This window comes from Podarcis raffonei, chromosome 16 (genome assembly GCF_027172205.1).
Source record: "Podarcis raffonei isolate rPodRaf1 chromosome 16, rPodRaf1.pri, whole genome shotgun sequence".
Lineage (NCBI taxonomy): Eukaryota > Metazoa > Chordata > Lepidosauria > Squamata > Lacertidae > Podarcis > Podarcis raffonei.
This window is the reverse complement of record NC_070617.1, coordinates 1,460,715-1,473,723: the sequence shown is the minus strand read 5'-3', so window position 1 is coordinate 1,473,723 and position 13,009 is coordinate 1,460,715. Positions and strand designations below refer to the sequence as shown.

Below are 13,009 nucleotides of genomic sequence, written 5' to 3'. Positions count from 1 at the left end.
GGAAACGGAAGCCAGTCGCAGCAGCTGACTCCAACAGTGATTGATGTGTTAAGGATTTGTGAGCAAAGAGACAATGGGGAGGCTCCCCATTTCCTTCGACCTTGCAGAGAAATATTTGAGGTCATTTGGGAGAGACAAAATGGTTTCAGGACCTTTTTCTGTGGAGTTTCAGACATGCGGTTTATACATTTATGTATGTCAGCGGTTCTCAACCTGTGGGTCCCCAGGAATGGCTGCATTTGGTGAAGCAGACAAAGCTGATTTATTGATCCTCATCCAGTCCCCAACTGCATCAAGACACTGAAGAGCTCAATTGGCTAGACCGTGGGGCTGACAATGCAAAGTCTGCAGGTTCAAGCCCCATAAGTAACGGCTGCACATTCCCGCATTGCAGGGGGTTCAACTAGGTAATCCTCAGCGGCCCTTCCAACTCTATGATTCTACCACCGGGGATGAAAAAGTTACGGTGTCCACCCCCCAGGCTATGAACTCACCAGTTGCCCTTATGTGCCCTGTAAGTTAGTGTCCATGCAGATCAGAAGAGGCAATGGGGCATCAGACACACAGAGTAAGAAAACAAATATTGGTGTGCATTGCAAATAAATGCATTGAACGAAAAACAGGCTATGATTGGATCCTTCCATTCTTTATTTTTGTAGTCATCTACATTTGAGCTTGCAGAATAAGGCCTTTTCAAGCTGGTTTTTGAGGGCTGCTGCCAGAGAGTCCCAAAATGTAGGTGGCAGAGTGTGGATTGTGCATTAAAACAGTGGGGTGGGTGATCTCTTGGTTTTGTTTTTGTGTAGTGATCATGGGATCCAGTTACGTTCATCTTAAGGTGTCTTCTTAGAGCCAAGTATCCTTAGGCACCTTCTTACAAACATAGTTTATTGGTAGATCACATTTTACTGCCATCCAGCATTTGTTGTAGTAGCAATCAAAGGACATTGCAATACAGTCGTGGTTCGGTTCTCTATTTGGCTCATAGTAATTCCAGTAGCTGAAAAGAAAAGAAACAGCAGCACTGATCGATCAAGATTGGATGTCTACTTCCTCACTCACTCCCCATGCCTTCTACTATTACTTGGAAACGTATATTTTAAGAAGCGTATCTTCTGGGATTAATAACAAATGACATCCCCATAAATAAGAAAAGGATATTCTTCTATGCATCCGCTGCCGCAAGAGTTCTTATAACAAAGAACTGGAAGGGAGACAAAATACCCACAATAATAGACAGGCAAATCAAACTTATTGAATTTGTTGAATTGGGCAAAATGACGGCAGCTATCAGAGGTCAAACAAATCAAAATTTAATAAAAGAATGGAGTTTCATGAATGAATATACGAAAAAACACTGCTCTGGTACAGAAATATTGATATGTAAAGAACAAAGTTTGTAAGGGGGAAAGGTTACAAATGCAAGTAAAATCAGAATATTTGTCAAATACAATATAACAACACAACTGTAAAGATAAGTTATAGAATTAAGGTCAAGCAACGATGGAAGGAAGTCAGATTTTAACTCACATTTCGAGTTATGTCGAACCAATGGTGGTGGTGGGTTGTGAGGTGGTGGCATGCTTTGTTTACTAACATGTACATATGTGTAAACCTTTCTTTCTGTTATTTTGTAGAGATAAAAACTTCAATAAAATTAATAATAATAACGATAATAAACTGTAGAAATATTTTCCTAAAGAGAGTGTTGCTCAGCTTTAGGTTCCTACAAGTCCCGTTGAAGCTGAGCTAAGCAGCACAAACCATTTAAAAGCATGTTTTCACCCTCTTCTGAATCAGCACATTCACTTGTTTAGAGAAGCAGGAAGAGCAGCCTTCCTGCCTCTCCAACCTTGTGAGAAGAAGCAGTCACTCACCTGGATAATGATGTGGAGGAATACATATGTAGATCTTTGGTAGTAGAGAAAAGTGCATGGCAAAATATATTTGGAGAGCAAATGGATCAATTATGTAATCAGAATCTAAAACTTTTTGGAACGTATGTCATTAACAAATATTTCTTCAAAAACTTACGTTTCTGAAACTATCTTCCCTGACAGCCATTTCCATGTCCCTCCCTTGTCTTTAAAGACTCCAATCCAAAAAACCTTTTTAAGATTTTGTACTTCAGTGCTCACAAAAAGCTAGGGAAGGGGTGGAGAAAGAACAAATAAAATATTTTAAGACAATGTCCTTTTCTCTGGGAGACTACAGCCCTTTACAGAAATTCAACAGGCATAAAACAAACACATTTTAAAAGGAACAGGTGTCACCTTTGAAAACCCTACCCACATTTTTTTGGAAGCAGTGATCAAAACTATACATAGTATTCCCATCACCAATAATCATTTCATACAGTGGATGTGGTATTGTCCCCCTGATCAACATTATGATGATGATGAATGATGATGATGGAATCAAGGAAGCATCCCAAAGAGGAAATATTGTAGTGAAGGGTAACTTCACCTGCCCTCACCAAGACTGGCTACATATGTATTCCAGTCATGACACAGAGTTAAAATTTCCAAATACTGTTAATGACTGTGCCATAGGACAGTTGGTCTTGGAGCCATCTAGTGGGACAGTGACCTGTGTGGCAAATACTCCAGTTTCTGCATCCATGCTTGTTGGTTGGTTCCAGAGACACTGGAATCATTCTGGTTGTGGTATGCTTAATGGCATGATGATGGGGTCTCACCCATGTCTATGCCCTGTAGCACCCCAGTAGCCCTTCTGCCAGGGATCTGGGAGAGGGATCTAGAAGAAGAAGAAGAGTTTGGATTTGATATCCCGCCTTTCACTCCCTTTAAGGAGTCTCAAAGCGGCTAACATTCTCCTTTCCCTTCTTCCCCCACAACAAACACTCTGTGAGGTGAGTGAGGCTGAGAGACTTCAAAGAAGTGTGACTGCCCCAAGGTCACCCAGCAGCTGCATGTGGAGGAGCGGGGAATCGAACCCAGTTCCCCAGATTACGAGACTACCGCTCTTAACCACTACACCACACTGGCTCTCTTAACCACTACACCACACTGGATCTACCCTGCAAGCTCCTCTGGAGTCATCTCCATGATACTGGCATGCCAGAGGGTTAGGGTGGTGAGCAAAGCCTTCTTTCTAAGCACTCAGTACATCTCACAGAGTAGAGGAAGAATTTACTGGCAAGCCAAGGGATAGATGCCCCTCAAGTATCTCCTCCTTCACTCCCTTCAAAACCTCCTTCCTGAATGCCAGCTTCATTCTATTAGAGCTCAGCAGCTCCAAGAAACCTTAGTTAGTCCCAGATGGTAGCAGCTGCTCCCTGCCTCACCCACCCCTTGGCTTGACTGACGGAGTTGCTGTCTTGACTGCATACAGGTAAATGTAACCTTCTTAAATGGATAGTGATGATAGGAGCCCATTAGCTCAAGAAGACCTTTCCTATACTCAGCTTTGATGCTCACCTGTTCTTCCACTGATTCCGCAGAAATGAGGTTGGCGCCTTCCCGCTCACAATTTTTTTGGGCATCCATCCATGAGGCTACCTCACTAGAAAACCAATATAAGGTCCTTTCATATATAAGCCAGCCATCGTTCAAGTTTTCAGTAAGGATATCTTTGAGTCAAGCCATGTATGGAGGAAGTAGAGAGAGAGAAATGGGGAATTTAATGGAAACCACCTTGTATGTCTGTGCAGATTTCAATTACTTTTGTTAAGTTCATTTCTGTGCCCATGTGATAACATATCTAGGAGCCTCAGGAAGATTAAAACAAGAACAACATTAACTCTTCAGCCCATGCTGATGCTGCAGTAAATACCTGGGTGGGCATAGCTGGGAGTGCAGTCAAGAACCTTTTATTTGAGGGAATAGAGAAAAGATTTACGTCCCCTAACAGGCCTTATCTGAACCTCAGGGGCCTCACCTATTTGTTTCCACCTGGATACTCAGGACAACATCAGGGCAGACTTGAAGATTGGGGAGGGGATGTAGCTGTGGCTTATCAAAATTCTCTTTCTCTCTCTGGGCTCTCTGTGGAGGCGGGGAGGGGAACCCTAGATTGAAGGAGGCAGTGGTAAAACCACTCCTTAAGAAATCTTCCCTGGGCTCAGAAAATTTACGTAACTGACTGTCAGTTGCTAATCTCCCCTTCCTGGGCAAGGTTCTTGAGCGGGTGGTTGTGGACCAGATCCAGGTGCTCTTGGAGGAAACTGATTTTCTAGATCCATTTCAATCAGGATTTTCTGGATCCTTTTCAGTTTAGGCCTGGTTTTGGCATATGTCTTTAAAGGCAATGATATTTCCCAAGGACAAAGTGAAAGAGGGGAAATGGCATTATACAACTCTCACAAAATGTGTGTTTTGCTGCTGACCATCTTTAGCTTGCTTCTATGTACAAGTGAGGTAATAGGCATTCATTCCCATTCTTTGCTTTTACATCTAAAGCTTTATAGACAATTTTATAATCGCTTTACCAATTATGTATTCAGTGGCCAAGGGGTCAATTCACTGTGTGAGTGGGCATGAGGGCTTCTTTCTGATGACGGGCTTGTCTTTCCTCGCAATAGAAGCTAAATCTCAACAGTTCAGGAGAGCTGATCTGAATATCTCTGATGTTTCCCTAGGGTGGCTCTAAGAGTTTTCAGCTAGAGGAGGGGCTTTCAGCTGGTGCAGACTCAGGACAGGTTCCCATTGCACTACAATTCTTCAGCATCGTAGGATAGCTTACCAATTTCTTTTTGCAGTTCATCATTTTTGTTGGCAAAATACCGCAGTTCCTCTGATATGTTTTGAGCTGCAGCAAGTATTTCTAAGTCTAAAAAAATTGAAACAGTTTTTAAGGCAGGAGTATCTGAAATAACAATCTGCAAATATCAGGAAAACATTTCCAAACACTTAAAAACACCCAAGTCTGAAACAAGAAGCAGAGCTCCAGGATGGGGTTCTTTTGAATATGAGGGCAGACTTGATTCTCTGTGGCTGAGATCACCAATGAAAAGCCTCAGAAGAATCCTGCAGCTTGATCAGACCAAAGACCCATGCAATCCACTATCCTATTCCCACGCACTCTACGTGGGGCTACCTTTGAAGGTGACCCGGAAACTGCAATTAATCCAGAATGCAGCAGCTAGACTGGTGACTGGGAGTGGCCGCTAGGACCATATAACACCGGTTCTGAGAGATCTGCATTGGCTCCCAGTACGTTTCCGAGCACAATTCAAAGTGTTGGTGCTGACCTTTAAAGCCCTAAATGGCCTCGGTCCAGTAGACCTGAAGAAGCGTCTCCACCCCCATCGTTCTGCCCGGACACTGAGGTCCAGCTCCAAGGGCCTTCTGGTGGTTCTCTCATTGCGAGAAGTGAGGTTACAGGGAACCAAACAGAGGGTCTTCTCAGTAGTGGTGCCCGCCCTGTGGAAAACCTTCCCTTCAGATGTGAAGGAAATAAGCAGCTATCCTATCTTTAAAAGACATCTGAAGGCAGCCCTGTTCAGGGAAGTTTTTAATATTTAACTCTGTACTGTTTCTAACACCTGATTGGGAGCCGCCCAGAGTGGCTGGGGAAACTCAGCCAGATGGGTGGGGTATAAATAATAAATTACTATATTATTATTATTATTATTATTATTATTATTATTATTATTATTATTAAAGTGGCTCATGAAGTATCTCTAATGTTCCCCTCCTATGTCCTCCTTTTCTACTGGGAATCACAGGGTCACAAATCAATTCCCGCCTCGAGTCCCACAGCCAAATATACAAAGAATACTTTGCAGTTTTCAGTTATGCTTTGAGAGATCTAAGAAAATAGAAGCACCGAAACTCTTTTTCTGCTGAATTCTGGGTTGCATCCCACATAGAGCTAAGTAGGACATAATGTCAGTGCAAGGATTTTTCCTTGTGCAATGCAATCTTCAGCCCCCTCCCCTCCAATCTGTTCTGAAGTCCCGTCCCCCCAGGAGAGCGGCTTTGGTGATGGCATGCAGGGAGAATTGGGGGGAACATTCCCTTGTGCTAGTGCTAAAATCTTGCACTAGCACAAACACTGTGAATTACAGTTTGATGGGGGAGGACAGCATTTCTAGTGGGGAGATGTGAGAATCACAACTGTCTGCTTTTCTTCCTGCTGAGCAATGAAAAACTGCTAAACTCTGTTGGGTGATGAGTTTCACTGAATATATGTTTTGCTGACACAATTTGAATCCCAAAGTGAACTACAAGAATTGAACTCTGTTTAATTTAAACATGTTACAGCAAAAGTGTGGATGTTCATATAAAATGCTTACCCTCCTTGTCTATATAGACTGGATCAATCCCAACCAGAACGGTTCGAATCATATCCACTGCCATTTGAAACTCCTGTCTTTTTTCCAGTTCCTTCTGATCTAAGAAGGAAGTAGGTAGAAAAGAAAGGAAGAAATTGTGTTCTAGCACGCTAGTCTGATAAACTGGGGAAGGGGATACTTGGTTTCAAACTGCCATTAATATTGAATTTAAATTGCCGACTTGTACAACAAACATGCCCCGGGACCTTATGGAGAAGGACAAATAAAAAATCAAATCAACAATAACATGAAAATGACTTCTATTAATATTTTCTGCTCTCAGCCCTTAGACTGAGGGTTCCCGTGCCTTGATTTAAGCTGTCCTGGTGGTCTGAAGTCCTGTGTCCATTTGGCCTGCTACTTCTGTCACCAGATGGTTGGCCTTCCTTAGAGAGCTTTAGATTTTGGGGTGTCTAGATACACCTGCCCACTTTGTCCTACAGACTTGCATTTGCCAGGCTGCCTCATGCTTAAAATATGGAAATTCTTGGTCATTTGGTTCCCTCCCCCTGAGCTTTGCTTACTTTGGAGTGCCCTTTAAAAACGAATTATCTAGGCAAATAGGCCATGTGTTCATCTATCCAGTGCTATTTTACTAGAAAAAGAGGCACCGGAGCACACCATGAATGCCTCCCTTGTTCTCTTAGAATGGCAGGGGCACCCACCTGAGAGGGGCCAGAACTGAGTCCTGGTTAATTCTAGCTGAAAAAAAGCCCTGCGTATATCTTGATATTTAGGTAGGCTCTGGACTCACCCACATTGGCCATGGCCTTATCCTCCCCAGCCTGTTTTCCCCAAGCTCTTTCCTTCATGGGACTGGAGCACTAGCAGAGGCCATGTAATGATCAGGTGGGATTGCTATGAGGAGTTATAGAAATTATGGAGCAAGCCATTTGTGTCAGCAATGAAAGCATTGCATTGACTGGGTTTGAGCCATTTTGATATGATTTCTGATCTGTGTCTCCGATATTTCTCTGCCTGACAGGCACGTATCAGCATTCTAAACACAGGCCAGTTGTTCATCTGGCATCCTGGGTCATGAAGCTAGAAGGTAGCTGTCAGGGAACTGCCATCGGAGCCTAGAGTGGAGGTAAGGCTCCCTAACGATGCAGGAGAAGGGACCAGCAGGGAGAGAGAGCAAACTTCCTTTGAGGAAGGAAATAGGAGGGACACCAGGAAGCAAGGGGGAACTGCGGAGAGAGGGCTCCAAGACTGTTCCACAGAGACCAGCGGGGAGAGCCCAGGACCTCCGTTGGGCACGCCCACTCTGCGCAGGAGACTTCCGCGCAGGGAGGCTAGGAGGAGACTTGGGGTCAAAGAGTTTTTATGTTGGAAGAAGTTCAGAAAATGCCCACTGACGGATTCTGCCAGCGACTGACACAGCCATGGAGAAAGGGCTGTCCAGCCAGGGAAAGGTTTAGCCAGGCAACGTTGCCTAGAGCTGCAGCACCCTTTACGCACAAGCAACCCCCAATTCCCTTTACAGAAGCTTTGAAGTAGTTAATTGTTCACAAGGAGATGGTAAATACTACCTTATCCTTCCTCTCCTGTTTACTCCTGTTTATGACCTCTGGGGTTTCCTAAAAGCATTCCTCCTTGCTTCCTCTTTTATTTACTCTGGACTACTATGCATGCTCAAATTAGCTCTTTGTAGTTAACTTTTAACTTTGTCCCCATGTGGGGGTTTTGAAATGCTCAGAGGAAATCGGATTGGTTCTTAGGAGCACTGTGTAAAAAGTTATTTTGTGAATAAAACGACCTGGGCCGAGGGGTAGAGAGAATTATTATTATTATACACACTCCTCCCAGAGTCTTGCTGGTGAAGCCTTGTGTGTATTTTATTAATCAGATTCCAATTCTTCCTTGCTTTGGGAACGCCACAGGGCAGGGTGCCGAAACCAGGAATGGGGGCTCTCCTACAGCAAATGAGGATTAGTTGGGAAAGGAGGAGAAAATTGCAAACCGGGAAAGGGAATTGTCCAGGGTGTCCCAGGGACTTGTGCTAGCCTATGTCTCTCTTACAAGTGCTGGAACTCACTTTTTCAGGGAGAACAAAACAGTGTCATTGCTCTCACTGGGTGACAGCTGTAACTCACCCCTGGAAATCAAAGAGAGATGAAAGGGGTAAAGGGAAGGTGGATCCTGCCATCTCTTTTTGGAAATGCTATTGGCATTGAAGCAAAGCCCATGACAGTAGTATCAGCGTACGCCAATTATGTACTTACATAGCATGTAAATCAGCAGTGTCAAGGCAGCAATGATGAAAATCTCAAGTATGAGAAATCTTTCACCCGTTGGAGATTTGAAGTAAGTAACCAACTCGTGAAAAGCTGATGCTTGAAGAAAGAAAATTTTACTTTAGCCATCAATAGCCAACATACCATTCCCACCCCAGGGAAAAGGGTTTCCATGTGCTGTGGCAGCCATCAGCCAGAGACACTCAACTGTTCAAGGAGTGGGCACTTGGGAGGATAAGCAGGTGGAAGAAGCAAGCCGAGATGCCTCGCTGCTTGAGGAAACTTTTCTGACCAATGTCTGGATCAGAAGACAGTAGCCTTTGATACTACTTTCTGCCCCCCAGGCAAATGACAAGATGCTCCCTCCATACACACAATTCCACATACACAAGCTGAGCTGGGCTGGCCATTGGCTCCTATTTCTATGCTGCTGATGGGGCAGCAGACTAGCTGAGGAGGTGCAGTGCAGTTTGTGTGGTCTACACCAGGGGTCAGCAAACAATGGTCCGCGGGCCGAGTCAGGCCTGACAGGGTTGTAAATCCTGGCCGCATGGCCATTTAAGGACCCTCCGAGAGTCTGAGGGTGAAACGCAGCGCCGGGATGAGGGCTGACCCCAGCATTGTGTTTCATTGGTAGAGCCAACACAGCGCCAGGGTCATCCCTCACCCCAGCGCTGTGTTTCATTGGTAGAGCTGATGCCGCAGCAGCTCTACCAATGAAACGCAGCGCCAAGATAATCCCTGCCTGTGGAATGGCTGCGAAAGGTGGGAGGGCCTCCAAAGACCTTCCCACAGTCCTGCCACCGGTGCAGTGGCGATTTGGCCTCCACTGCCAGCAGGAGGGCCCCCATCCCCCCCCCAAAGCGCGGAAGAGGTGCCAGCAGCAGGAGGCCCAGCAGGCCGCAACGCAGCACCAAACCATAGCTGTCAACTTTCCCCTTTTTTAAAGGGAAATTCCATTATTCTGAATAGGATTCCTCGCAAGAAAAGGGAAAAGTTGACAGCTATGCACCAAACCCAGGTGAGGACCCCACATCCAAACAATGACTATCATCAGTGCAGGTAAGAAAAAAAAAATTAATTTTAATTTTTATCATCTACAATACTGCCTTATTTATTTTACAGTACAGTACATTGTTTATTGCTTTCATTTTATGGCTCAATGGTCTCGTTAGATAGGAAAATTCATGTTAAATTGCAAAAACATGTTAAATTGTTTTAGGGTTTGTTTTTAAAAGTCTGGAACGGATTAATTCTATGCAGTGTGCATCGGAATTCGTTCACTATTATTTTTCAAAATATTCGTTCATTATTTTTTAAAAAAATAATAATTCAAGACCCCCCACAAGGTCTGAGGGACAGTGGACCGGCCCCCTGCCAAAAAAGTTTGCTGCCCCCTGGTCTACACATCTCTACCCACCCCAGCACCTACTACTTGAGGCAACTGCCTCATTCTGCCTAATTGTACAGCCATTCCTGACTGCAAACACTAAAGGAACACAACAGCCAGCAGCAAAGAGTGGGCTCACCCCTGGGGTTTCTATGGGGCTTAGTGGACCTCTGGCACCCAAAGAGCTGTGTGGGCTTTTCTCTGCACTCCTCCCTGGCACAACATGACCGGTTCCACTCCCTGCCTGTCTCTCCATCAACTTCCCTTTCCTGTGCATTCCTCTACTTTATGAGAAACCTCAACCCATATGACTGTGCTATATACAGATCACCAGTTTCCTTTTCTTTTCTTTTACGCTTTCTGGACACTGCATGTCTTCTGAATGCTGCACGCTTTGCTAGCGCTGGCTTCCCCATCCTCTCAGTTTTGTCTGTGGAATAACAAACTAGAATAAGACAACAACAAATGTAGAATAACACTATGCACACATTAGGTACAGAGTGGCGTCTATCAGTATGAGACCATCAGTCAAGAAGTTGTTGAGTCCAATATAACTGAAACACCTTTCTTTTTCTTCTGCTGGATCAGTCTCAGTTTTAAACCAAAAGAGATGTTCTATATGGATTCCAAGGCATTTTTGAAAATTGTTTCAGGTAATATAGCACATTCATATTTTGCACCCTATCCCTCACTAAACTCCTGGACATCTAGTTTACAGAACTCCAGTAAGATGTTCACCATCTGACAGATTGTGTGGGATCTATGAGGTCTTCAGATGTTCCTGGGTGTCAATGCCCTCCATCACAGGCATCATGGTCAATAGTTAAGGGCGATGGGCATTGTAGACCAATAACATCTGGAGGGTTCCCCACCCTTGATGGAAGGTATATACATTTAATTATAGAACTACCTCTTGATCATCAGAAAAGATGGAGTACAAGATCCAGTCTCAGTGAGATGCATATAAATCCAATTGAATCTAGCAAGATTTTGGAGCTGGAACTGGAAAAGAAGCAGAGGGGAAGCTGTTACACAGGCTCTCCAGGTGTGGCATTTTGTTTTCTGTTTGCAAAGACCCAACCTGACAGCTGATGCTGTGGCTTAAAGAAAGAACAAAGAGGGCTCTTGTCTAATTCCTTTTTTTAAGCCATCTCCACTCCTCCACCTGCAGCTGCTGGGTGACCTTGGACTAGTCACACTTCTCTGAAGTCTCTCAGCCCCACTCACCTCACAGAGTGTTTGTTATAGGGGAGGAAGGGAAAGGAGATTGTGAGCCGCTTGGAGACTCCTTCAGGTAGTGATAAAGCGGGATATCAAATCCAAACTCCTCTTCTCTTCTTCTTCTTCATCTGAGCTAGCAAATGGGATTGCCAAAGACTTGTATTTTCTGATCATGATTTGGATTGACAAACTGGGCCCATGAATCAGAGCAGGGCACCTGTATTGCCAGGGAATAAAACAGAATATGGTGCTCCTGGTTTCCAATGTAGCTGCAGCTTTAATATAAGGAATGTGGCTGTTTGAGAAGTGAAAGGATGGGAGCATAAATTCCGCTCACACCCCCTCTAGGAGTTAGGTGGGGTTTGCGACACCTCGTGGGTCTAACCTGGCCCGGTGCCACCCACCTTGTGCAGGTTGGCCGTCGCCCACCCCCATCTCGGCAGGACAACGGGCTTTGTTTTCTTCCTACTGGATGCATCACTGGACTTCGCTCTTGGTGAGGTAAGTGTTCCTCACCTTCATGGCTTCTCCTCGGGGCCAGGCAGGGGACTGGGGCCACGGTGGGGCTGGCTTAGGCCTTTCCGTGGCTGGCACCTCCTTCCTGGCATCGGGGCTGGTTTGGGGCCATGCGGGTGGCACGGCCTGAGGCCTGCTGGGCCTCCCATGGTCAGCACCTCTTCCACGGCTTTGGGGGTGGGATGAGGGCCACACAGGATGGGAACATAATTACATCAAAGGATGGGAATGTAATTATATCATGAATTACATCTGTTGCCAGCGTGGCGTGAGACCTAAGCTATGGACTATATAAGGGCCAGCAACTGAAGGAGACAGGGAGATCTTGATACATTGTTCTATGTTCCATTCCAGAATAATAATAAATAATAATAAATTTTTATTTGTACCCCTCCCTCCCCAGGTGGAGCCGGGCTCAGAGCAGCTAACATCATATAAACAATACAATATGCATAAAACAAGCAATCAATTAAAATGCATCCAAAAATTAATTCAAATAAATTAAAATTAAAACTGGACAAATGATGATCCTAAAGTTAAAATTGAAAGCAGTTAATACACGCCAGGACCAACTGTTTCGACTGATATTATAAGGACCTGTGAGCGGGCTGGGAAGTCTCCTTCGTGCTTGTTCTTATACAAAGAGAAAATGAGTCAGACAGAACCCCGACCAAAGGCCTGGTGGAACAGCTCCATCTTCAGGGCCCAGAATGTGAAGAGAACAACCATCAGCCAGTCTGAAGTGTCCCAGATAAGTCTTTCAAATCTCCATCAGCTGGGGAGATATGTAGAACTGTACCTATTCTATCTGTATTGCGATTATTGTTGCCTAAGATTTTTTGCTTATTGGTTATATTGCAACTTTGTAGTTTATTGCCATTGCTGTTGGATTTATATTAGACTCCATTCTATGTTGCTGATGAATTTCTTTGCTAATGTTTACCAATTAATAAACATTTGTCTCCACCTAAGAGTCTGTCCAGTGAAATCTAAAGAACCTCTTGCTTGTCTGGTGGTTGCCATTGGCCAAATAGCCATTAGGGGGCACTGGCAAGAGAGCACCTGTAGACAGCCCTAGAATGTACCACTACTCAGTTTCATTGGATGAACCTGAGTTCTAGTATTTCAAAGAGAAAAACGATCTGTAGTTTCATAAACCTCCTGATCAATTCCCCTCTTTGTGACCTTTTGGCCCTGGAATAGGACCCTAGAAATATCACAGCTCATAATGAATGTTTTCCACCCTCCAGACCTTTTTCTGTTTGGATACCTTGGTGTTGTCATATACCAATCTCTTCTCTAATTTCTTCTTAAGGGTGCTACATCCTCCCACTGGCTAAGAACCAC

General features: G+C 44.5%; 1 protein-coding gene across 4 annotated transcripts; it reads right to left on the bottom strand.

Moving 5' to 3' along the window:
* Positions 1–731: 731 nt before the first annotated feature.
* LOC128404109 (asialoglycoprotein receptor 1-like) lies at positions 732–13,009 on the bottom strand. Of its 4 annotated transcripts, none has more exons than XM_053369431.1 (8): positions 12,933–13,009; positions 10,257–10,355; positions 8,524–8,634; positions 6,260–6,358; positions 4,705–4,791; positions 3,441–3,592; positions 2,035–2,144; positions 732–1,000 (listed from the first exon to the last, which is right to left on the bottom strand). In XM_053369431.1, the coding sequence occupies exons 2-8, from the start codon at positions 10,339–10,341 to the stop codon at positions 847–849; spliced, it is 798 nt and encodes a 265-aa protein (XP_053225406.1). In that variant the 5' UTR covers positions 10,342–10,355; positions 12,933–13,009; the 3' UTR covers positions 732–846. The 4 variants fall into 4 exon arrangements, with proteins under 4 accessions (XP_053225406.1, XP_053225408.1, XP_053225407.1 ...); XM_053369433.1 differs by having other exon boundaries at positions 8,524–8,628; XM_053369432.1 differs by lacking the exon at positions 12,933–13,009 and adding an exon at positions 10,836–10,973.

Bases quoted from the DNA above. Each gene is read 5' to 3' on its own strand.
- LOC128404109 (XM_053369431.1), bottom strand. From the start codon at position 10,341: ATGGGGAAGCCAGCGCTAGCAAAGCGTGCAGCATTCAGAAGACATGCA. The intron at 3,593-4,704 runs GTAAGCTATCCT...CTTGACTCAAAG, and splicing joins TGAACTGCAAAAAGAAATTG to ATATCCTTACTGAAAACTTG. The intron at 2,145-3,440 runs GTGAGCATCAAA...CCCCTTCCCTAG, and splicing joins CGGAATCAGTGGAAGAACAG to CTTTTTGTGAGCACTGAAGT.